This window comes from Dermacentor albipictus, chromosome 2, assembly GCF_038994185.2.
Source record: "Dermacentor albipictus isolate Rhodes 1998 colony chromosome 2, USDA_Dalb.pri_finalv2, whole genome shotgun sequence".
Lineage (NCBI taxonomy): Eukaryota > Metazoa > Arthropoda > Arachnida > Ixodida > Ixodidae > Dermacentor > Dermacentor albipictus.
In genome coordinates, this window is record NC_091822.1 from 198,787,332 (window position 1) to 198,813,958 (window position 26,627).

Here is a 26,627-nt window from a genome sequence, read left to right on the forward strand (position 1 = left end):
ATCCGCGCGTTCTATGCGCGCGCTGGCTGGCGGTAGCCGGAATCGCCGGGTTGTTGAGAGCGTCGCTCTGAACAGCGCATGATGTGTACGAGCGACTTGAGGCGATTTCAGCGCTTTCTCACAACTTATGCTTAAAAACACTCGTGGCGAGTCACCTGTGAGACATTGTATTTCTTTTCTTTTATTGCTAGTGTTGAGTATTGTTTCGATAGCTTTCAGATGGATTTGTTCAGCGATCTCCCAGAGCCAGGTATCATTTGGGAAACCCTCTCGGCGCTCTGTATGGTAGTGGTTTCAAAGGTGTCGTTCACACTTTGTGTCTTGGATTTTTATGCTTTGCATTAAGCAGAAAGCGTGTCCAAGGCCGTTCGGCAGGAGCCAGTGACCAAGGAGATCGGCCGAAAACTGATCACGAAGGCGCAGAACGACGCACTTTTCGACGATTTGCCATCACCCTCTTCAGCCGAGGAAAAGGAGCCCGTTCCACAGTCAATCAAGAGGCCCCGAGAAGATGAGGAGGACGCGCAGAATAAGAGGCCCGCGCAAAGTACGAGTGATCCATCTCCATGCTCTTCTACCCTTGCTAATTAACACCATTCTTGCAGGTGTCATTACGCTGCGTGGCTTCGTGGCGGAACGCAAGGGAGAGCGGGAGGACATGCAAGACGCGCACGTCATCCAAGATGCTTACCACACAGACATTCCTCAGTTGCACGGTTCCATGTTAGTAACGACGTGGTGCTTCGTTGGCCAGTTTCGCGATCGTTTTCTTGTAGACGACCACAACAGTGCATTTTGGCCACGCAACTTGCGTCTATATAAATACTTGTGCTCGTTTTTTTTGCAAGAAAGCGTACAGTTTCGCTGCTAGCTGCCAGACAGCATCACCTGCGGATGCTGCTTGTATCATATTAGCGTCATAAGCATGCCGCGCTTAACTGAGCCTACGCTTGACTCTTGCCTTTCACAGTTAGACTGTAATTGAGACTAGTGATTCTTGAATCACTCGTGAAACGTTCCATGCTGACCAGACTGAAAGAACTACATAGTCCATACATTTCCTCACTCCATTGCTCTGTAGCTTCACGCAGCTTCGTAGCATCTAGGAAGAATCTTTTGGAGTTCACACTCATGTGCCAGACTTAGCAAGTCTTAAATTGAGCTGGCATTTAAAGCAATTTTGGAATCTGGTAAACGAAGCTGTTCATAAAACTACTACTACAATGTAACATAGCTAACATTAAACCAGATAACTTGCTCTTAAGAATGTCCCCGCAGAGCACAAACACCATTCCAGATTAAAGATTATTGGGTAATGTGTTCATATTTATTCTGAGCCATGAAGAGCACATTTGTGCCAAAAAGCAGTGCAATGTTACTTGAGTAAACATTAATTATTGATTAGCTTGATGAACTATCCACAGCTGGTAAGGGGACTTCACTCCAGCATACCAAAAACACTACTGTGGGCTTTGTGTTAACTGTTCCATGCTTCAATTAGAATATTGAAGTATGAAACTCAGCCTAAAGAAAATGATACCTTGGGCTTTGTGGGGATACGTCTTTGCAAGCTACTTGTAGCATGGAGCACTTTCTTTTGCTTAGTGTAATAAGGTTGTACCATTTACTTCAGTTACTTGTTTGCAAACTCAGTGTTTTATGGAGCATATTGGAGGCCACATTTAACGCCACCTACCTTATGTTGCAGATGTCGGCTTGCATACTATGCTGTCTTTGACGGGCACAACGGTTCGAGAGCGTCGCGGCACGCAGCTCAGCAGCTGCATCGGCAGCTCGCCACCCGATTCCCGAAGGGTACTGCCTGCCTCCTCCCCATTCTTGTCTCCCTTGCTTAAACACTTAGGGCTCAAGGTCAGTTTATTAGTCTACATGTTCTCTTGCCTCTCCCTCAGCAGCTGCACCCACGTCATACGTACGCAGTGAGGTGGTAAAAGAAAACATACCTGTTATGGCCACAGCTGTGAGAGATTGCACTCCTGTGTGGTACTACATTTGTAGTCTGCCATATCACTATCTACCTGTAATGTTTTGTAATGCTGACAAGGCACAGACAACCTGACCAGGTTATGAATGGTTGCTCGTTAATAGTGGTTCTTTCTTAATAGTGAAAATACAGGGCATGAATTCCTGTAAACTGTTTTTAGAAGGTCAGCACACACTATATTCAGTTATATCTGACAAGGACATTTGCTGGCTTATATTTCTTGTGCTGTGAGACACCTGAGTGTCCCATGACACTGAAATGTGGCTATTCTTCAATCAGGTGTCTGGGCAGGTCTGAGTTAGGCACCTTTAAAACGTTTTCTTTGCAAATTGTAGCTGTGTTCTATTCTTACAGAGCATAACAGGTTCCTTGAGTTAAATGTCCCTGATAGAGCGTTACTGGGTGTCGTACTCTTATGTCTTAAAATGAGCTACAACATGCTGCTGTTTTTTGTAATTTATCTTCTTCATAGGGTTAGCTAACTTGCTTTGAAGTGGAGCTTGAAATGTTAAGTAAACTATTTGACAGTCAAATCACATTTTGCTTGGTTTGTGTTAGAACAGGATTTTTCGTTTTGCTTTACCAACTCTAAAAGTTCTTCAGTTTGCCAAATTATTCACAGATTAGTGTGCACTACTGCATGGCTTTCTGTCCAGCTCTTGTCTTTGCCTGCTTGAACTGATGATCAGGCACCTGTGCTGTTCTTGGATGGCATTGGTGCAGCTGAGAAGGGAAGGTCTCCTCTTGTTTATTGGAATGGTAGTTGTATGATACTGTTTTTGATAGTGAACATGCTGTTGTGCAGATGCAATAAAAGCTGCAGCTCTGCTCTGGTCCTTTCAATACCAACATAAGTGCATCTGTTAATGCAGTATGTAGGAGCCCAGAAGTTAAAAGCATAAGTGTACTGAAATGTATATACATGTGGTTATTGTATCATTTGCATTGTGATCACTTTGGTGTAACTACTTGTGCATCTTTCTGAAAATTTCTCACAGTCTGCAGGCGACTGAGTTTGCCAGTAATATTTTTCTGCAATAAAACTCACATTCTCTCAAGGTAGCTACTTTCTGTGCAAGTGAACTATGCGACCATATCTGTACAATTTACTTTAGAAACTGGCGTGATGGCCCAATTTTCGCAACTGCAAGCATGTATCAAATGGCACTTACCATGCCTGTCCCACATTGTGATTGCAGGTGACATGAGCCACGTGGAAAAGGAAATCAAGCGAAGCATCATGGAGAGCTTCAAGAAGACAGACGAGGATTTCCTCAAGAGGGCAGCGAGTTGCAAACCTTCTTGGAAAGACGGCACAACAGCTGTTATTGTGGTTGCCATTAACAATACACTTTACATTGCCAACCTCGGTGACAGCAAGGTGACTGGCATTCATCACATATTTACTAAATAAACTGGTCCAAACGAACCTGAAGCTTTGCAAATTATTAGACCTCACTTTTCAGCTAAGTGAATAAAGTGCAAAATTATGTCATGTTCATTGATGACTGTTTAGCAGCCTTTCTTTAATGAAGTCAGTATAAATCTTTATTGCATAGCAGCTCTTTCTTTTGTAGAATTTGTGTAATCATTAACAATTGTGTGGCAGACCACAAGCATGCATTCTAGTTGTTCATTCTTATTCATGTTCATTCTTATTTTATCATTTTTACAGGCCATCTTGTGCCGATACCATGAGGAGTCGCAGAAGCACATCGCGCTTCCGCTGAGCAAAGATCACAGTCCAACGGACTATGGTGAAAGGATGCGCATCCAAAAGGCAGGAGGATATGTGAAGTTAGTGCTTTTCTGTTGCTTTCCTGTCGTTACTGGGTGCGTTTCACAATGGAGCTTTTCATGGTTGAGCCACCACTGAATACATATAACCATTCTGCTTTACAGTAATCTCACTTCTATGTCCTTATGCATTTACCTTTTATGACATATCAGGTTACTACTGACAGGGATGGCAATAGCAGTGCTGGTAGCGACATCTTGTAGTGATTCTTCTAACCATAATGCTTTAGAAAAGTTTTTATTTTACATGCGATTTCTCTTCCAATGAAAATAAAAGAAGGGCTGCATGGTAATGATTATGTTGCTGCCGATGCTTTACACCAGTAGCTTAGTAGAATGTAGTTGGTCACTACAGTAATAGCTTTGTCCTGTCTGTTTGAGCTCTGTTCTACAAGATGGCGCAACAATTGTTGTTGCCATTCATCTCTTCAGTAGCCCACTATTTGACAAGGGTTATATATTTATGCACAATCTAAAACTCTCTATTGATGCCCCCGAACTGCAGCGAGTTGTTGACGTCACTATGTCCTGCATTCCATCATATATAGCGTGCATTCCAGTGCAGCTGACTATGTGAATATAATGCTGATGGAAATGTGCCAACTCTCAGATTCAGCTCGTTGGGTTTATTTAAGCTGAATTAAATAAAACTGGGGCACATGAATGGACAAAATAATCCATACATGCCCTGGCACCTGTAGGTCATGCATTTCTTGATATAAAGCTTCCTATTCTGTTCCTGAAATTAGCACATGTGTTTAGGCCATTAAAGCTATCCTAATGGATGTGATGTTTTTATAAGATTTTATTATGTTGCTACAATATATGGTAAATCCTTGTCACTATGTGAAAAGATTTTCTCTGTACTACAGCACTGGCTCATGCCCCAAAAGGCTGTGCTGTAACGTCTCTGCAAAAACTGTTATGAGTGAGCACTGTGTGCATTGACATTTGATTAATGCATGGATTATGAATAGGTTAGTCAAACACCAGAGTAAATATCAGGCATGATAGCGAATTACATTTGTAATAATAGACACGACTCTCCTTTGTGACAGTATGACATTGAGCCATAAATACTGCATGTGTCCTTTAATCGTGCTTTGAGCGATGCAGCGGTGGCATAGAGGTAGACCACCCGCCTCGCGTGCAAGAGGTCCGTGTTCGAATCCCGGTGCTGCACAATTTTCCACCGGATTAAAAAAAAAAAAAATCCACGTGTTGATAAAATTGCATAAACAGGCCTGGAGTGTGGCCTGATCCCGGTGACCAGAACCGGTAACGCACTCCCTCACCAGAGCAGGATTGGCTACAACCTCCTATATGAACACAACAATCAAACCCTGGCCTTCAGTCCCCAGCAGCTGCGAAGCAACTGACCACGGTGGCGGTCAGACCTGCGACGCAGCAGAGGGTGCCAAGAATCCCTGGCTCTGGACAGGCCGCCATTGGAATATGAACCTGGCAAAGTTTAACGCTAGAACGTTATCTAGTGAGGCGAGTCTAGCAGTGCTATTGGAGTAATTAGAGGGCAGTAAATGGGATATAATAGGGCTCAGTGAAGTTAGGAGGCCAAAAGAAGCATATGCAGTGCTAAAAAGCGGGCACGTCCTGTGCTACAGGTGCTTAGCGGATAGACGAGAACTAGGAGTCGGATTCCTGATTAATAAGAATATAGCTGGTAACATACAGGAATTCTATAGCATTAACGAGAAGGTGGCAGGTCTTGTTGTGAAACTTAATAAGAGGTACAAAATGAAGGCTGTACATGTCTACACCCATACATCCAGTCATGATGACCAGGAAGTCGAAAACTTCATGAAGATGTGAAATCGGCGATGGGTAGAGTGAAAACAAAATACACTATACTGACGGGCGACTTCAATGCCAATGTAGGCAAGAAGCAGGCTGGAGACAAGGCTGTGGGGGAATATGTCATAGGCACTAGGAATAGCAGGGGAGAGTTATCAGTAGAGTTTGCGGAACAGAATAATATGCGGATAATGAATACCTTCTTCCGCAAGCGGGATAGCCGAAAATGGACGTGGAGGAGCCCGAATGGCGAGACTAGAAATGAAATAGACTTCATACTCTGCGCTAACCCTGGCATCATACAAGATGTGGACGTGCTCGGCAAGGTGTGCTGCAGTGACCACAGGATGGTAAGAACTCGAATTAGCCTAGACCTGAGGAGGGAACGGAAGAAACTGGTACATAAGAAGCCGATCAATGAACGGTAAGAGGGAAAATAGAGGAATTCCAGGTCAAGCTACAGAACAGGTATTCGGCTTTAACTCAGGAAGAGGACATTTGTGTTGAAGCAGTCAACGACAATCTTGTGGGCATCATTAAGGAGTGTGCAATAGAAGTCGGTCGTAACGCTTTTAGACAGGATACCAGTAAGCTATCGCAGGAGACGAAAGATCTGATCAAGAAACGCTAATGTATGAAAGCCTCTAACCCTACAGCTAGAATAGAACTGGCAGAACTTTCGAAGTTAATCAACAAGCGTAAGACAGCTGACATAAGGAAGTATAATATGGATAGAATTGAACATGCTCTCAGGAACAGAGGAAGCCTAAAAGCAGTGAAGAAGAAACTAGGAATTGGCAAGAATCAGATGTATGCGTTAAGAGACAAAGCTGGCAATATCATTAGCCATATCATTAGCCGGCACTAATATGGATGAGATAGTTCAAGTGGCTGAGGAGTTCTATAGAGATTTATACAGTACCAGTGGCACCCACAACGATAATGGAAGAGAGAATAGCCTAGAGGAATTCGAAATCCCACAGACAATGCTGGAAGAAGTAAAGAAAGCCTTGGGAGCTATGCAAAGGGGCAAGGCAGCTGAGGAGGATCAGGCAACAGCAGATTTGTTGAAGGATGATGGGCAGATTGTTCTAGAGAAACTGGCCACCCTGTATACGCAATGCCTCATGACCTCGAGCGTACCGGAATCTTGCAAGAACGCTAACATAATCCTAATCCATAAGAAAGGGGACGCCAAAGACTTGAAAAATTATAGACCGATCAGCTTACTGTCAGTTGCCTTACAAACTATTTACTAAGGTAATCGCAAATAGAATCAGGAACACCTTAGACTTCCGTCAAGCAAAGGACCAGGCAGGATTCCGTAAAGGCTACTCAGCAATAGACCATATTTACACTATCAATCAGGTGATAGAGAAATGTGCAGAATATAACCAACCCTTATATATAGCTTTCATTGATTATGAGAAAGCGTTTGATTCTGTCGAAACCTCAGCATTCATGGAGGCATTACGAAAAAGTGTGTAGAGTGTTATCTACTTTACTAAAGTAATCACATTTGTTTTGTGCCCTTTGTGTAACGACGGTGACCAAAAAGCTTATTTGGAACTAAAACTTTAAAAAATATAATAATAATAAAAGAGCATGGGTAATCTGTGTGAATATTGTTACGGAAGGATGAAAGAAGAGAGAGAAAGAAGATCAGGGATGCTGGCTTCTGCGTGTTGTTGCCGGTCAGCCATATTAACTACTCTAACTCATCCTGTATACATATTGTAAATATATTCTTTCTATACTCGCAACATCCTCGTAACATATTGGTGGGAGATGCAGGGTACCACAGCTTGAAACAAAGCTCCGAAGTGGATGTCGCATCACCGTCCGCACCATGAATGACGGTGAGCACGCAGGATCAACGTCGTTGCCACCTCCAATGTCACCGTCGCCAGCTACATTGTTATCACCTTCAGTTATGGTTGTGCAACCCAAGGATCCTGGAACTTTCTGCAGGACCGATGGCACCGATGTCGAAGAGTAGGCGGCTATGTACGAACGCGTGGGTGGTATCAACGGATGGGACCCAACGCTAATGCTAGCTAACCTGTAACCTGTTGTTCTTCCTAAGAGGCACCGCAAAGGTGTGGTACGGAAACCACAAAGAGGAGCTAACCAGCCAGCCGTAAAATTGCCGCAAAGCAGGAACTGGCCTCCCTCGCCCAATCCCCCACGGAGTCCTATGTCTCGTATATCTGTGCACTAAACGAGCGAGAAAGAGGCTGTCGCCCTTTGAGCGATTAGTAACGAGATAACCATCAGTTTTGCAAGCGCATGAAGCCGAAACCGCCCACAGAATGGAACCTGTACCGCGACCCGCCCCCGCACGCGCCGATGTGCCAGCAGTAGTATATAGACGCGCGGGAGCAAACTAGCACTAAAACAAACCGTGCAATGAAAACCGAGAAAGGGAGGTGCGTAAAAAAAGTTCCCTGTATTCCTACATAGTGGCAGCACATGGCAGAAAAAAAGCTAGGAAATTGGCGCGCTTTTTAAACGTAAGACGGCGCTGTAAATATACGGCATCAACCATTTTTGGACTTGTTCGCGGTGCCGTATATTTACATCATTGACCCTCAAAGGGTTAAAGAAGGTCCTCACCCCAGCAGCTGCCCGAGTGCTTCGTGTGGCCGATGGCAGCATGCTGGTTGTTCTGGGAATGTGTACTGCGCATTTAATTATAGTTGGCCCCCCTACTTCTGTTCTCTTTGCTGTGATCGACAACTGCCCTCATGACGTTATCCTTGGATTGGACTTTTTATCCGCTCATTCTGCTCTCATCGACTGCACGACCGGCGATCTTCAGTTGGAACTGCCTCAACTCGCCGATGCTCCGAGCACCGCCCCACCGCACTTGTGCTCACTTCATGATGTGCGTCTGTCAACCGAGGCAGTTACTTACGTCACTTTGACCGCCCAGCCAAAGGTTCCGGACGGTGAATATGTGCTTTGCCCCATCATCGACATGCTTTTGAACCGGAACGTTGCTGTTCCGCATACATTGGTCACGGTTACTAATAACGACGTCATTCTACCGCTTCAGAATTTCAGCCATGCCCTCGAGTGATTCTGGCCGGCATGTTCTCGGCCAGCGTTTCTAGTGGCTCCGAATTTTGGCATTGAGAGTCTGAATGCCGAGAGTGGCCTATTAGCGCCAATTGCAGTTCACAGCACTGGTTCCTTAATGGATGACTTCATGCAAATGATTGCACCTGACCTCACCTCTGCACAGGCCATGAACATACGTGTCCTGCTTGAATCGTACAGTGACATCTTTGATTTCAGCGACAGGCCTTTAGGCCAAACATCTGTTGTTCACCACCGTATAAACACTGGAGACACAAATTCTATTCGTCAGCGCCCCTATCGGGTATCTCACACTGAACGTTGAGTCATTGAATCAGAAGTGGACAAAATGTTCCTCAAAGGGGTCATCGAGCCATCAGCCAGCCCTTGGGCTTCACCTGTCGTCCTTGTGAAAAAGAAAGGTGGTACCTGGCGTTTTTGTGTCGATTATCGCCACTTAAACAAAATCACGTGAAAAGACGTCTACCCAATACCACACATTGTGACACCTTGGACTCCTTGCATGGAGCTAAATACTTCTCGTCCATCAATCTTCAATCCGACTACATGTACTGGCATATTTCAGTTGATGAAATGGACCACGAGAAGACTGCCTTCATCACGCCGGATGGCTTATATCAGTTCAAAGTCATGCCCTTTGACCTATGCAATACTCCTGTGACATTTCAATGTATGATGGACTCTCTTCTGCGAGGCTGCAAATGGACCACCTGTCTTTGTTATCTTGACGACGTTATTGTTTTTTCTCCCACGTTCGGCAGCCACCTTACCCGACTCGCTGCAATTCTTGCGGTCTTCTGAAAAGCCGGCCTTCAACTGAACTCCATGAAGTGTCAATTCGGGCTGTGTGCGGCACCTTGTTGACGCAGCCGGTGTCCAACCAGATCCATAAGAAGTTTGCGCCGTATGCAGTTTCCCTGCACCACGTTCTGCTTCTGACGTGCGCTGCTTCGTTGGCCTGTGTTCTTATACTCCTGTTACACGGGCGACCTTAACCGCAATTATTGCTGAACGTGGTTAGCACGGTTACAAGGCAGATGAAACTGCGGTTAGGCAGCTAACCATGGTTGACCGCCACCCGAGCTTGGCAACCTCGGTTTAGCGTAACCGACGTTTCGGAAACGGGAAAAATGGCGGACAGTACTTCTCCCGAGTGCAGCGCTGCTGCTTCCCAGATGTCTTCCAAAAAGCGTTTCATTTGGTCTGACGCGACAACTGAGGCACTGATACGCATTTGGGACGATAATCTGGCCGCTCTGCGCTCAAATAGTCGAAACGCACACCTCTACACAGAGATGATGGCTACGCACAAATATCGAAATTTAAGAACAGCGCAAACAAACTGGACAAGTGAGACACACACAAACGCTCTGTGTTGGTGTGTGTCTCACTTTCTTGTCCAGTTTGATGGCGCTTTTTTAAACTTATAACTTCAGTGTTTTTGACATGTACTTTTTTTGTGATAATGTGTGCAATGTGAAATCGCAGTGTACATACATTAACACCTCAAAGCACTGCCTGTTCTAACTTTGTTATTCTTTTTTTGTAAATGCAAGCGTATAGTTCCAAAGTGCATTCGCGTAAAGTTGTACTCCCTTTAATTATGTAATGAATGTTTTTTAGTTGAAACATTCATTCGTTCATTAAAAATTTTTTTTTGCCTTTTTGTTCAGTGGACTTAATTTTATTTTATATTTACCCATTTATGACCCTTAATTCTGGCTTTTCATATAGTTGTATGCCCACCAGGCGCTGCTCACAACTGAGAGCAGGAGTATCGAAAATAAATAACCTACACATGCAAAACGCAGTCTTACACGTTAAAACTCTCAAATATGACAGTTGTTTTGCTGAAAAATAACGTCTTTATACCACTGTGATCAAATGTCGAAGAAAAATTATTCAGAATGAAGCCTGTACGCAAGCGATCACGCGACGCGTCATCAGACCATTAACCGTGATTGATATAGCCCGTGTAATTCTGGCGGTCTACGGTTCGCATCAACCACGGTTGAGTGAGTTAACCACGGTCAAGTTTGACAGCGGTTAAGCTGCCCCTGTAACTAGGGTATTACTGTCGCCGTTTCGTCAACAACTTCGCCGACGTTGCTCAGCCTTTCACAGATCTTCTAAAGAAAAACACGCCATTCTCATGGGGCCCGCAGCAGTCTCAAGCATTCGCCGCTGTCATCAGGTTTCTGACCACCCCTTCCATACTTGCCCACTTTGATCCATCTGCACCGACCGAAGTCCACACTGACGCAAGCGGCCACGATGTCGGCGCTGTTCTCGCCCAACAGCAGAATGGTACCGAGTGAGTGATAGCTTACGCCAGCTGCCTGCTGGTACCTGCTGAGAGAAATTACTCCAACAGCGAGCGGAAGTGCTTGGGTTTAGTTTGGGCTGTCGCCAAGTTCTGGCCATATTTGTACGGCCGCACGTTTTCGGTCGTCACAGACCATCACGCACTCTGCTGGCTGTCTTCCCTTCGGGACCCGACTGGATGGCTTGGTCGCTGGGCTTTGCGGCTCCAGGAATTTTCATTTATTGTCCATTACGAGACTGGACGCCTCCACAAGGACACTGACTGCCTCTCGCGTCACTCGTGGATCCTCCCAATCCTGTTGCGCATGATCTGGTGACCTGCGTGATGGCTTTGACTGACATGACCGACATGCGCGCTGAACAGCAATGCGACGCATCCTTACAGCCCATCATCGCCGGAGTGCAATCTGGCTGCACCGACGACACGTGCCGCATGTTCGTGCTGCACGACTGCATCCTCTATCGCCGCAATATCAACCTTGATGGCCCGGAGTTGCTCCTTGTCCTTTCTCATCATCTGCGATCCGTCATTCTCGAACAACTTCACGATGCACCGACGGCAGGACACCTAGAGTTTTGCATACATACGACCACATACGAAGCCGGTTCTTCTGGCCGGGTCTCTACCGCTCTGTGCATCGTGATGTCGCAACTTGCGAATTGTGTTAGCGCCGGAAGAAACCTCCTCTGGCACCTGTCGGACGACTCCATCCAATTGAAGTTCCCTCTGAACCGTTGTTTCGTGTAGGCCTTGACCTGCTTGGTCCTTTTCCGACGACGACTAGAGGGAATAAGTGGATCGCCGTTGCTATTGATTACGCGACACACTGCACGATAACAAAGGCGTTGCCAACTAGTTGCGCAACAGACGTCGCCGATTTTCTCCACGACGTCATTCTTCACCACGGTGCACCTCGACAGTTACTTACAGACCGTGGCCGCTCGTTCTTATCTCGAGTTGTCGACGACCTCCTCCACTCTTGTGCCACTGAGTACAAGCTGTCCGCCGCCTACCACCCACAAACGAAGTCTTACGGGATGTCTCTACCGAACAATCACAGAGATGCTGTCGATGTACGTCTCCAACAATCTCCGCGACTGGCACGCCACGCTAGCTTACGTGACGTTCGCGTAAAACTCGTCCCGACATAACACCGCAGGATATTCGCCCTTTTATCTCTTGTATGGTCACGACCCCACATTGCCGTTCGACACCATCCTCCCTTCTGTGCCGCGTGTTGCAACTGAGTACGCTTGTGAAGTCATTGATCACGCTCACATGGCACGCCAAGTCGCTCGATCTCATTTATTAGCCTCGTAGCATATACAAAAAGAGCGTTACGACCGCTGCCATTGCAATGTTAAGTTCACGCCAGGTGCTTGGGTGCTCCTCTGGTCACCATGTCGTTGGGTTGGCCTCTCCTTCTCTATCGCTACACAGGGACTTATGGAGTCCTACGCCAAGTTAACGACGTAAATTACGAGATTTCGCCGCTACACTTTGATGCATCCTCAAGTCAGATGCCTTTTGACGTTGTGCACGTTTCACAGCTGAAGCCATACTTCGCTCACAATTCTACGCCTACCATGCGTCGAGATGGCGTTTCGCCACCCGGGGGTCCTGTTACAGAAGGATGAAAGAAGAGAGAGGAAGGAGAATGGGGATCGGAGATGCTGGCTGCTGCATGTTGTTGGTGGTCAGCCATCTTAACTACTCTGACTCATCCTGTATACATATTGTAAATATAGTCTTTCTATACTCGCAACATCACCGTAATAATATGTTTTATTTCAGGAGTGCAATCATCAATTTTAACCTTGCGCAAGATGATAGTCAGCATCTTGATAATGCAGACCATTGCTGCAAGTTATGCTTAACCCTACATGAAAACCCACCTTGCTTCCTTAGTTAACCATGACTACAAACTTAAGCTTTTGAGTCTGCATGTTCTGCCCTGTCCTTTTAAATTTTGCATATTCTGCTTGAGTGGCAGACACACAACACTATTTCATTTGCTAAACTGCCATGTGGGATAGAAATTGGGTTGCTCCTTGCTCGGACTTCTGCCAAGCACCCAGCTGCCCCCTCATTGTTTTCATAATCATTGCTCAGTTTTGAGAAAAGAGAAAGCAGTGTTGCTGCTACACACCATTGAGCATGGTGAGGTTGCTGGCAGCCACAGTTTTCGACAGTTCCACTTGCTTTCACCGTAGGCATCTTGTTTCAGGAACTGGGCACACTAGTTGGTAGAAAGCATAGGGGTCTGCTGAGTTTCGCATCAACTAGGGAGAAAAGGCCATAAACCTTCACTTTGCTGGATCCCACACTAAAAGGAGGTTTAAAATGGGTTAAACAACACCCACTCAATGGCACTTCTAAACAATACCTTTTCATGCGATTAGCATTCTTAGGGTACTTCACACGTCTTCCGGTGGCTGGCTGGCTGTCTATCTATGTACTGTATGCCTCTAACCATTTTCCTGCCAATTTGGGGCACTGGGTAGTCCATAGTCTCATGGGTAAAGCATTGGGCTGCTGTGCTGCGGGAACTTGGTTCGAAACCAACAGTGAGGCCTGTTTGGGTCATGGATATGTGACATTGAGAATGTGCCGCTCTTCAGTTTGCCTCTTTGATGCCGATTTGGGTCACTCGGTATGTGCTACTGGGTATGCGCAGCTTTTCAATAACAGAAATCCTTAAAACATTTCTCCAGTGCTGGGTAAAATCAAACCCGTCATATATAGTGAGGCACTTTAGTGCGAATGTATATTTTTGCATGCACCACACGCATGTTTCCTGATGGCAGACGAGATTGCACAGTATGTCCAGTGGGAAGTGCAAGACAGGAACCCAAGTGCATACACACCTCATACATGACGCTTTTTGGAGGTGATATGTAACATGGTGTCTCTGCATTGCTTCAATGCTGATCGCATTAACGTCAGAATTCGTAGTGAGATGGGTCCTGCTGGATGTTTTTTTTTTTTTTCAGCTGTATTTGCTACCTGGATCACTTTTTAACAAGAAATGGCATTCTGAAGCAAAATCACCTTTTACCACTAACTGGCAATCCGTGGAAGTTGGCCAGAACTCTTGTTGACAGGCTATATAGATATCAACAGCTCTTCTCGTCCAAATGAAATCAGAGCATTCAACCTTGCACAATTGAAGGACTCTGACTTGTGACTGTTTGTGGAAAAAGTAACCTCTGGCTATGAGGTAATTAAATGCTGATTTGTTTCATTGCTAACTGATGTTGTTACAGTAAAATCATTCCAGAGGGTTTTGCTCACTAACCTCGCCCTTCTGCTGAACTGTGGCAGAACGCATTTGGCTAGCACTGGCTATACACTCCCAAAAATGAACTACCATCTCACCACTGAAGCAGGTTTCACATGCTGCAGATTCGCTGTTGATCTTAAAGCGGTGACAGCGAAATCTGGGCATTTATAGCAAATGGGAGGGTGACAGTAAAATAATTCAGGCTTGCTGAAAATTTTTTCAGCCACACTTTGTCTATCTAATAAAACATGTGACATGCAGTGGTGTGTTGGCAGGAGTGCACATTTGCAATGTGAAAGGTTGTAAGTTGCCACAGTGGCAATTTCCGATCTTTCATACACAGTGGCAACTTCTGACACCTAAAGTTGAAGGATCTTGAAACAAGACTTTCTTGATTTTTATGGTCATGTAGCCTGTCACAGTGTTATTGCATTGTTAAGTCACAACACTTAGGAGGAAGAACAGGCTTCACGAAACTCTGCCTGCAGGGACGGACGAGTGCTAGGTGTGCTGGAGGTGTCACGCTCTATTGGGGATGGCCAGTACAAGCGGTGTGGTGTCAGCTGCCTCCCAGACGTAATGCGTTGCCAGCTGACGCCTGCCGACCGTTTCCTTGTGCTTGCCTGTGACGGTCTCTGGAAGGTCTTCACCTCGGACCAGGTTCTTGCAAGTGTGCTCGCCACTTTGCAGGTGAGTGGTGGCCCATGGAGGCTAAACCGTCTGTTGTAAATCTTAACATAGACACAAACAAAAAAGGAAGTTCATACAAGTATAGACAGTGGTATATCCAAGTTGTTTATTTGTGACCGTGATACTGCTGCTCATAACAGACGACAGCACCACCACTGATCCTAATATACCACATTTTAGGAAAAAAAAAAGAATCTGGTAGGACATATCAGGGACGCAGCAACAGTGGTGTTCGGGAAAACTCTTGTCCGTTCTGTAGAGGGTGTGTGCATTAGGTTACAGAAATGGCATAACCAAATACACAACTTACATTTATTCACACATTAGAAAGCTTACATGCTTAGCTTATGCTGCAGCAATTGGGGGCCTTACAGTCTAATTTTGTAATTGTGCTCCGTCTCTATTCATAGTGGGCCTGTTTGTTTTGCAGAGGGTGTTTGGGCACTAGTGTAAAGAAATGACCTCCCTACTGGTGGCATCCTAGATTGTCCTGCACTGCTCAAGCCCGCCACACTCGTAGATGGTTGGGGCTTTTGTGCTTGCCTCAATCTCCTGTGCTTGAGCTCTGTATGGAGACAAACACATTCTACCATGGTCAGAGGGGTTGGGCATTCCTGTGGTTTGCTGTCCAAGTTTCTTCACGCCCTTTCTGGACTCAATGTCTCGAATGCAGGGGTGCCATAGTCAAGCAAGCTTAGAATTTCTGCAACGAATTGCACATTTGTAGGCCTTATAACTCCTTATGAGCACTGGTTTGAGTTCGATTAACTATAATTATTATGACAGAGTGAGTTCTCGCAAACAGGACCAATCCTGCTCGTATCGACAAACGTGCTGCCAAGCTATGCCTCTCTGACCACCCTGTGCGGAGCTAGATTTGGCTCCGATTGCATCATGCAAGGCGCAACACGCCGTCATCTGCACACACAACACATGAATGACGAAGTAATGGCTTCCTTCCTCTACACAATGATGCCAAAGTAAGGTGTGTGGGTAGTACAGTTGCAAAGGTATAAGCAATAATGCAAGAATGATTTTGTTGTATGCGGTTTTAGGTAGCGAACCCCTATGATGACTGAAATTAAAGACATTTCACGTAAAAAAAATCTGATGCTGAAAAGTCTTCGCAGACTTGAATGATTCCTTTGGCTCTGAACCTATTTACCATGACATCAGTGTGGCTCTTACAGCAGAGGCCACACTGCCTGAAGGACAACTTCCTTGCAATGCACGTAATGTAATCCTGATGCGCGTCAGTTTTGCATATTGTCTCCTCCATAACGTTGTCTCCTCCATAATAATGGTAATACAGTTGACTTCCATTAGTTCGACGTTGACGGGACTGATGAAATTGACCAAATTATCCGGCAGGTCAAATAAAAAAGAAACGGCAAAAAGAACAACGTCCAAACGCATCACTGCTTTATTTAATAGTACAGTTATACCTCGACATAACAAAATTAGTAAAATCGGCAATTTACTTCGTTATATTGAAATTCGACCTTTTATAAAATAAGTACAATCGCTGCTTACATGGAAGGGGCCATAAAATATTCCGAATTATTGGGCCATCAGAAAAAGGAAATTTGAATTAAAAAAAAAATATTTTCTCAAGTTTAAAAGTTGCAGACGAAAAATAGTTTCTTGCCGTATCAACGAAATCTCCACATCGGTGGTATGAAGCGAAGCCAGACATGTTTTTCTGCCCACTGTGCCCTCGCTGCTGACAGTGTTGCCCACAGCGCCAGTAGTGGAGAGCGAATGCTTCAGCTGCCTCTCGCTTCAATGCTTCAAGATTACGGAACCTCCAGCGTCAAATTCGTGGGAAGCAGCACACGGTGCCACGCCCTCTCAGCCATTGCTCACGTGGCAGATTACCTCAAATAGAGGACATGTGATGTGTGTGTGCGTTTAGCCATGCACAGCCGTGGCAGTGCTAAAAATGGAGATGCTCGCCAACATGCGCCCCCCCCCCTCCCTTTCCAACCCACTCCCCCCTCACTTTGTCGCGTGCACTTGATTATGTTACCCCCTCCGCCCATCCCCTTGCTCGCCCAGGAGGACAGCGCCCATCAGGGCACTGTCCTTCCCTGCTCACCCTTTATTGTCTTGGTATAGAACCTACGCAACAGCAGTAAAATTTTGTTATGTAGAAATTGTCTATAAAACACTTCATTATATTGAGGTTCTAAATACATGATGTTCTATAAACAAGAAGTTACAAAATGTTGTATTGAGAGCTCTGTCATATTTAAGTTCATTATATTGAGGTTTAACTGCATTTACCCAATTCTAACATGTCCCCAAAATTCAACACACACGTAGTTTTTATGGGCACGAAGTAGAAAACTAACATAGAAATGACACTAGCGCTCCCGAACGAAATAGAAATCTAATGCACATGGTCTTTTTAGCTAGAAAAATTCAGCGTGTCTCTAATTCCAACAATTAAAAAAAAAAGGCAGTCATAGTTTCGCTCGAAAGGCGAAGCATCGATTACGATAGCAAATTAGTAGACGGCTACACGGAGTATAGTAGTTTGATCGGCCGTGTAAACTTGTAAACTATCACCTACTAATTAAATTAACAAGCACGGTATCGCGCATGTACAGGTAAACATGAACACATCTCAGTCTATGATTGCGGAAACTCACTGTCAAAACGTTGGAGTGAGGAAGTACGGCAGCAGCAGCGAACGAATTAACCTTCGTGCTGCGGTCCCGCTTCAATGTGACCCAAGCATCGAAAGCACAGCACATGCGAAGCTGCCAGCATTGGTGCACTTTGCCCACATCGCAGATCGCTTTCAAGATATGGCGCCCGCACGGTCTCGCTGTACGCAGCAGCTGCCAATGACAGTGGATGGGCAGGTACAGTTGCTGCCCTGACAAAGACAAGTGCCCTTGTCAAAACGTTGCCGTCAGCAATATTCCTTGTTCTAGTGCTGTTAATTAATCACTTCAAGCCTTCCTGTGAAACTCTCTCTTGTTTTGGACAGCAAATTAAGTTCTTTCTTCAGTTGCAGTGAAAGCAACAGGCACATGTGTATCACTGAGATTTGCACAAGTAAGAATATAGGTATATCCTAAATATAGGTCTGCCTCTGACTTGATGGTTAATAAAAAGGAAAAAAAAAAGAAAGTGCTAAGCAGTTAATCAAGTTGCTCATTCGTCGTCAGAGATGGCAACTGCAACTGAGCCATCAGGATTCTTGTCCTGGCATGGCTGCTGTCGCTTTTGACATCCAACAGCACATCATCGATGATGTCAAGGCATTTGTTATTCAGGACTGAGCACGCGGAACATTGTCATCGTGCAATGAGCGGCACGCACTAAGTATCTGATCATGTGTGCTGATCACTGCAGCTGGCCTGTTAACGCTTGTCTTTCTAATGGTTTCCTGTCAATAGCACCTTCAAGTTTTTCGCACTGCAGTAGCCACCATGACCACTTTCCTGACCACTTTCCTTCTCAGCAGATAGCCCTTCTTCCATGGCAGTCTTATTTCTAAGCACTCAAAGCTCATCTGCTTTTGCAGGTAGAACTCTTTCAGTGAAAAGTCGGGCCTTTCCACTCCATGAACAGCGCACTTGTGAGCAAATTCAACCACACTTACAATGAGCAAATTTGTTATTACTGGGAGAATGTGTTCTTGACGCTCATGAAGAAATCCTTCCGTGGTATATTGAAGTTCATTATAAACAACATAGTTGTGGCCGCAGGTCGAAGCTTTCAGAGAAAATTGCGAAAATGGTAAATTGCTGTGCTCCCGCCACGTTCCCATTTGCTTCCGTGTATTCTATCACATCGTTTTTAAATGCAGTGCTAAAGTCAAGCCGAGACTTGCTAATTTTGCACTCCAAGACGAGTTTGCGAGTTGAAAAGCAAGTTTGCACAGAGGTTGCACACCCTGCATGTTGGCAGTGGCAACAACAAAAATGGCAATACTCTCTCTGTGCATATTTTGTTCTTCTTGTCCCAAAGTGGCCATGCGACAATGGAAATTGTGCCAAAGACCGCTGTATAAAACAACGAGACACTGTTCCTCTAAATTTTTTGAAGAAAGCTCAACCTATAATTGGTTTTTTATGGTACATGTTGTGGGGTTCTCCTCTCGTACTCTTGGGACAAAGGAACGACAACACAGTAGTGCAAACAATCACATGGGCATTTATTGCACCTTTCATAGATCAATGCCTGCTAGCCGAGTCGCTATCCACAAAACATGCCGATGGGCGCGCGACAAATCTAGAAGTCCGACTCACCGCGACCGGAAGCAAGCGAATATGTTCGCCCCATGCTGGATCCCAACGCCTGGTCCTTCGCGTGTATGGTCACGTGAATTGTGGCGCGTTCGAAGGCGGCTACGCGAGGCGGTCTCGCAGAAGCATCGGTCGCCGCGCGCGCGGAATGTCCGCGCTGTTTGGCGACCCGCCGGGAAAGAGCCCTCGCGCCTTCACCTGCCTTCACTCCCGGCGCCCAAGCAACCTCGCCTGTCGGCGGCGTTAGCAGCACAACACTCGCGCCATCTCTCGCACTGCGCTTCAACCACATCGACCGCCGCGGGCGTCACGCCGGCCACGCGGCGAAGCGGGATTACAGGAGACGCGCCATGCGGGAAAAACATATCAGGGGACGCGCGAGAGTCGCGCATCCCCACAATGTTGGGTAGCTCAAGAAGCAAAACTCAGTTATGTGTGTATGACATAATTTATATCGTATTGATTGGGAAAGATATTACTTTTTGGGGGTGCTTTTTGTTGATACAAATATGTAGCCTCTAGCCTGATTTTCTCTCTCTCTCTCTCTCATCTGTTAGGTTTTTTTTTTCCACTGTGGTGTGTTGTGATCACTGGTTGTACCATTGTCTGTTTAGTACCAAAATTTAGACAGTCAACAGGTGAGGAGTTAGCGCCGACTTCAGACAGACACATACCCAAACCTACATACACTTAGCCATATTCACCACACACTGTGCAATGACGAATGCTCGTGGTGTGGTGATACCCCAAAGCTACCGCACATCAGGTGGATGTGCCCAAACAGACCGACACATAAATTCCACACAACTAAAGACACAAGATTTTAACAGGCGGTGGAAGGTGCAGCTTACGGACGAGGATCAGGATAGCCAACTTACCCTCCTAGACCAAGCCCAGTGAGCCGCTCATGCCAGTGGAGCCCTGGACTAGGGGCCCCAACCACAGGACCTCAAATTTTGTTTTATTCTATAAAGTTTCTTTCTCTCTTTCTCCTTCCACGTCCGTCAATCGAAACATTTTGAAACACTGTCATTGACAAAGTATTAAGTGGCGTCTGCCATGGGGTCAATGAGTGAGCCAGTGAATGCACGCTGTCACGCGTCTTTGTGGAAGCAAACTGCCATTCCTCACGAGGTGCAGCAGGCGCAGAGCAGTGTTGCCAGATGGCCCCAACAAAAAATAGCCAAATGATCTCAAAATGTAGCCCAAAGATAGCCAGACTCAAATTTTTGGTGAGTGCAAAGTAGCCAAAAGCATGGCCATAATGTTTGATGATGTTCTGCAGGTGTCTTAGAAGGCGTAGATGATGTCCGAACCTGACTGCGTATATCCGGCTACAAAATTTCTTCCGTCGCATGCAACCAGCACAGCACTGGCCTCAAGATCTGCGTAACAAATTCTAATGAGAGGTGCCACTCAGACGTGCATTTGCACACCACCTATTGTTACAGTGAGCCGAAGGACTTCTTTTCCGATTTACTCATGACATTATTGGTATTTACTGAGCCACATTCTTAGCTAACTTCAGTTCCCACCTCACTTTACCCGAGACATTTTTCTATAAGAGTCAGGCAAAATATTGCCTGCTCCAACATCGAGGATGAGCTTTGGCTGGTTACGATCGAGTGCCCAAGGGGCGGCCCAAGTTCAAGACATATTGGAATAGGGATGCCTTTCCTGTGCTTGGCTCATAAAACAAACATGTTATTTATCTCCCGCTCTCTCTCTCTCTCCATTTTGTATGTTTTACTTGAAAGCAGCTCGACGCTGAGTGAGCAAATGCTGTCGCTTGGAGGCACACTGGACTTTGGAGAAAACTTGAAACCTTCTTACATTTTCCTCGTACGAAGAATTGGCAGTTTTGACTGCAATTCACCTCTAAGTGGGAACAAACAGAACGACCTGCTGGCCCATAACAGAAGAGGTGAATTAAAGTTTATAGTTTTAATTTCCACCTGGATTACAGCGCTGGCAATAATCCAGGTTGTATTAGTATTGAAACGAGTTGAACGGCACAATATTTAAACAGGCATTCGCTGGCAAGGTTTGTGCAATGTGAAAACGTATATGTAAATTTCTGTGAATCCAGGTATGAATGCGTCTGCTGCAAACTTTCTGATGGCGGCTGGGTACCTTACTTTCAATGCAACTTGAAAAAAGAAATGTAATTCCACTAGCAAACACACAAAATCGATTTTATGGGTCGTGCACGGCTGTCATGAAGTACAACATAAACTCCTTTGTCTAACAAGTTCAGGCACTATACATCGGAATAAAAAGTCAGAACACTATATTTACCTCCATAAACTGGCAAAAACGCTTTTCCAACCACCACTACGATGTGTGCAAAAATAATAAAACATGGACGTAACAGTACCACAAGCACATATTATGTATACCAAATGCATTTTTTTTTTTCTCATCACAGCTGAAAAATACGCCAAAAAGAAGGGAGCGTAGCGCTGGGATGACATGTAAACATGGTAGCCATGACTTAACACCATCCTCCCAGTGCTGACATTGCCTACAAATACAGCCTTCGAGATTGCCTACATATCTTTGTAGCATCAATGACATTTGGGTTTTCATAAACTGGCGTGGTCTTCGGGACTTGGAAGTCTTTAAGACAAAAATAGCCCAAATATAGCCATGTAGCCAACTTGGAATTTTCGATGCCAGCATAAAAAGTAGCCCAATTTGGCTATTAGTAGCCCGATCTGGCAACTCTGGCGCAGCACTGACTCCTCGTCAGTGGTGCAAATACAGTGCGTCATTGACGTTGTCAAACTAGCCAAGCCACCACTTTGTACGCTGCAATGTTCAAATGGCGCCCTCGGTGCAATCGATGTGTGCAGTTATAGTGCGCCGCAGTCGGTAATGCCCATCGTGCCACCGCTATCTTAGAGGGTGTTGCTGGAAAGCTCGCCACCTGTCAACAGAGCACACATCGTCTAAGGTGGCAGAGTTCAATATATCCATTTTACGTCCGACCCCATTCGAAGTTAAAGTTTTAGAATGCATGTGATTTTCTGGGTGATGTAGAAAGCATTCGATATACGCAATAATTCATTATATCTGTGTTCAATATATCGAGATTGGACTATATTACAAGTAATTTCCTTGCCTACTCTATAGGTAGTGCGCATCTTGTTGACGCAAGAACTCGGAAATTATGCTGATGTTTCTCAATTACCTTATTAAGCGTAAGAAAGGCCACTTTGCCTCATTGTTAAATGTTGAGATGGGAAAGCCACAATCCAGCTAAAGTAATCTGCAATTTGATAAATCCACTGGGAAGTCAGTTGAATTTGTTTTTAGTATCATAATTACATGCCATCAAAATTCATTTATTTGCCAAATGATGAAATAAATGAAGAACGCAGGCTGCCCAAGTGTAGCTGGCAGCCTAATCACCAAGCTCTGTCGTCCATGCAACAGTGTCTTGTTCATAGAGTGGAAGATAACTCTGCAGGCAGCACTAACCAGCTGAAAAGAAATTCTTCAATGGGTCCTAGTAATGTACGCCTGCCTAGTATGCTGCTACTTTTGTAGGTGAAAAAGGCATTGCATTTCTGCCAACTCTTACAATGTTTACTACCATTTTATGATTTTGCAGTTGTTTCGTCGGGTTTTACTACAAATAATTTTGCTTGTGAACAAGTTTCACTTGTCGGACTCAGTTCGATCATGCCCTTGAAAGTCTTCTGATTGTGAAAGGGTACTGGAAGAGCACCTACTTCGAGCAAATTTATTCATACAGGTTCTTGAATCAGGTGAAATTTTCAACAGCAGTCACTGAAAAAGCCGCTGTGATTTAAAAAATGTTCTATTGCTTGTTCCAAGTTTGCTGCTGTATGTGTGCCTGAGCACATTAAAAAAGTGTCTTAAGCGCACACTTTTCTTTACGTGCCCAAGACAGGCATTTTAAATATGCATGCCCAGTGTACATTTCGATAGTGACCTGGGCTCACTCGTGGTTTTCAGCTCTCATTGTGAACCCAGTTCCTCTGAACGAAGCATACAGTTGTCCAAGGGAGTAAGTGGCATCCCATCACGACAGAGGCAAACAGAGCTGCTGATTTGTTTAATGGCAATACCTATTTCTTACTTTCTACTATATATGAAGAAGAAAAGTGAGCGGCAGAGCGCTTCTGATCAGTTCTTTTGTCCTGGATCTTTAAAGAAAGCCAGGACACAGACAGGAGGAGTTCTTCACAGTAGCTGTCTTCCATCTCATCTAGCTGATGGATACTTACTCAGACTGAACTGACAAGTGTTGATCTTAGAGGTGCAGGTGGGTTTGTAACAGTAGCGTAAATATTCCCCCTTCCTTCAACAACTCTCTTTGTATTGTGAGCACTCTCCTTCCTTACTAAATACACATTAAGAAATTTTTTTGTCTTATATTGCTTCTATTGCATGATCAACCAAAATCCTGGACTTCAATAATAGGTTTCCCTCAGGAAACAGTAGGAAAACGTGCCTCGCAGAACAAACATGCTCCCTGAATGAATTAAGTTCGTTCTGCGAGGCAGCACTGTAACAGTAATGTTACGCATGTAGCACCAACATCCCTCCTCCCTACACCCAAAAAACAAAAAAACGACAAAAATGTTGCAGTGTCTAATTTATTGTGCGCAAGCCTCAGGTGTAGTGTTCTTCGTAGCTCACAGTGTTTATATCCTTGTTGCAGGATGAAACGATAACAGCAGAAGGGGACAAGAAGAGGACACTGGAGCTGCGATATGAGGCCGCCTGCAGCAAACTCGCCAATGAAGCTGTGCGGAAGCTGAGCGGAGACAATGTCACCGTTGTCATTGTTGACATAGAGAAAGATAGGCAGTGAATCCTTGGGCCAGCTTTGGGGAGCGTTCCTGGTATTGGTGCCCCAGAGGTTCTTATGCAGCAATATTACTTTTTCTTCAGCCTTCACTTTTCTTTTATTTTTCTCTCTCTCTCTCTCTTTCGTCTTGAGACAGTCCACACATCCTCTGCTCATACCTTGCTCATCTTCATGCTGCTGTTGTTATTTTTTTTAGTGATGAATATTTGTTAGTGTTTTTCAGAGCACATAGGCAAGTGTGACTGACTGGCTTGAGAGAAATATTTATAAAAAACTACTCCTGAGGGTTTTAATTATGGAATGCATATTAGCACTTGACTTCACTGTGATGACAGAGCGCACATATTCTGTCTGCCGAAAGCACCGAACTCATCAGCAAAACGTGTTCTGATGCAAAGAACACAACTCTGCACCAAGGAATTGATCGATGACAATTGCTTTCTCCATTGTGGCTAACTATGCTTTCTTTATGCCCTCAGTTGAAGCTACTTTCCGCCATTCCTGTGCTTCAGGTGAATCCTTTTGTTTGTGTGTCTGTCAAATTTCTATGAGGCTCCTTGCTTTTGGCGAGAAAATATATTGCAGGGTCTTCAGCATGCTCAGGCTCCTAACGTAACTGATGAGCCAGAGGGAAAAGCAAGCTATTTGTTTTATGTTGAAAAATTCAAAAACTAAATTTAAGTAGGAAAATTGTATAACATGCAATCTCACTTTGTCTTAATTTGTTGGCTTCTACGTTGTGTGTGTTTGTGCCGCATGAGGATTACATTTGCCACTTAATTTTTGTTGTAAGGAATGCCAAGGAAAAGCATCTTTCATTTACATTTCGGCACTGAAAAAGAAGTGATCACTGAACGCACATCTATTTGTTGATTACCACATTCTTTTCTTAACACACTGCATCATTGGCGTCTTGTGAAGCATTCAATATGCAGGATCATTTGAAACGCTGCCTCTTGTGGGATTAGTTTCTTTAATACTTATGTACTCCTAATGTGGGAGCTTCTTTTACAGAAAGTGTATCGCAACAAAGAGTCATTTTTTTCTGTCTTTTCCTAGTTAAAGTTCTAAATGCCCCCTTTGTTTGCTGTCTTTTCCTGGTCTTCAGGCAGCTGTGTGCATTGAAACATTTCTGGTCAGTTGCCTCTTAATGCTGCATGTTCCTGTGATGCCATATTTGCCTGCTGATGTACTGAGCTTTGCTCAATGTTCGCACAACGGAGAACGCACACCCTTTCTTCCATGTCTTTCTAAATTTTTTTTATGTGAGTGATATGCAACGTAAGCAGTGTCTAAGTGCTTTGCATTGTCAAAATTATTGTCTCCATTCATTGCAAAATGTTATATAATAAAGAAACACACTTTGCCACAGAAATTAGGCTTGTTTGTTAAAAAGGTGCACCCATAGATGTGATTGCATTGAAGCCAGTAACCTTATAGGAATTTGCTGGGAATAGCATTCACTCTTTTCTATAGCTGGAACAAAAAGAATGTTGTCACAGCTCACAGAAAGTGCATCATCAGTGGACCCTGCAATGAAGCAGCTGTACATGAACAGTAGAGTTTAATTGTCACATGGTAGTTTTGTGATTCACTATTTCTGTGAATAGCTCAAGATGTGGCGCTTACTATATTTAAGTGCATTTAGTGTATTTAGCAGTTCCATTACTTTGGCACATCATGGCGTGCTTTGAAGTGCTCAGTTGGCTTGTTTGGTACATCTGTTAAAAATGGAGACCTAACAGATCAACAGAGGACACAGGCGAAACGACAAGTACACTGCTCTAACAACCAAATGGTTCATTTCTGAAAACAGCTCATGAAAGAATGCAGAAAGCACACAAAAAAGGATCAGCACAGCAGCAGGTTTATTTGCAGACAAACCCTTTTCTGCAATGTATTTCTGTTGCATATGTTAAGATACAATAAAAGTGTTTCTAAAACACTAAATATAATAATGACAGGAGCTGACATGTGTCTATATGAAGATACTAAAAGCTTCAAATAGCTCATAGGCACACTGTTTGTTGTGCTTATTATTTTAGATTCAAAGGTAGCAGTTCAGCCTCATATTTGACAGTAGCTGCCAAGATAACTGAAGAAGATCCTTTTAGTGAAGCAGTATGTTCACATAGGCAGTTGTTGCATCTTCCCGTTCGATCAAAGTAGCAGTGATTACGTGTTAGTGGAATCTTGCACATAAGATGTGTGCAACACTCAACAGAATGACAAACACATTTCTCGGAATGAGGCTGTTTTTCACATGAAAAATCGCCCTGCCGATGCCGAGAGACATACACAAGTATCTGAGAATAGATCCAATCCCGAAAAACATGCATTCGAACACCATGCAGAAAGGAGGAAGGCCAGAGCCAAAGCCCTCCACAGGCAATATTCAAAAAATAAGGAAGCAGTCCGTACAGACATTGCAGAGCTTTATGATCATGGCACCTTTTTGATGGGCATCGTGGGCACAGACCTAAAATTGATCTCTGCCCCCTCTGCAT

The 26,627-nt window shown here is 44.6% G+C and overlaps 1 protein-coding gene across 2 annotated transcripts; it reads left to right on the forward strand.

The window, feature by feature from the left end:
• Positions 1-25,495, forward strand: LOC135904525 (integrin-linked kinase-associated serine/threonine phosphatase 2C-like). Of its 2 annotated transcripts, none has more exons than XM_065435330.2 (8): positions 1-250; positions 347-547; positions 606-723; positions 1,709-1,815; positions 3,205-3,386; positions 3,681-3,802; positions 14,814-15,015; positions 23,971-25,495. In XM_065435330.2, exons 1-8 carry the CDS (start codon positions 220-222, stop codon positions 24,121-24,123), a joined length of 1,116 nt encoding a protein of 371 aa, XP_065291402.1. In that variant the 5' UTR covers positions 1-219; the 3' UTR covers positions 24,124-25,495. The 2 variants fall into 2 exon arrangements, with proteins under 2 accessions (XP_065291402.1, XP_065291403.1); XM_065435331.2 differs by having other exon boundaries at positions 350-547.
• The last annotated feature ends 1,132 nt before the right edge of the window (positions 25,496-26,627 follow it).

What these genes read in the sequence shown, in the direction of transcription:
- LOC135904525 (XM_065435330.2), top strand. Translation starts at nt 220, where the DNA reads ATGGATTTGTTCAGCGATCTCCCAGAGCCAG. An exon ending in CAGCGATCTCCCAGAGCCAG is followed by an intron (nt 251 to 346) that starts GTATCATTTGGG and finishes CTTTGCATTAAG; the next exon opens with CAGAAAGCGTGTCCAAGGCC. An exon ending in CCTCAGTTGCACGGTTCCAT is followed by an intron (nt 724 to 1,708) that starts GTTAGTAACGAC and finishes CTTATGTTGCAG; the next exon opens with ATGTCGGCTTGCATACTATG.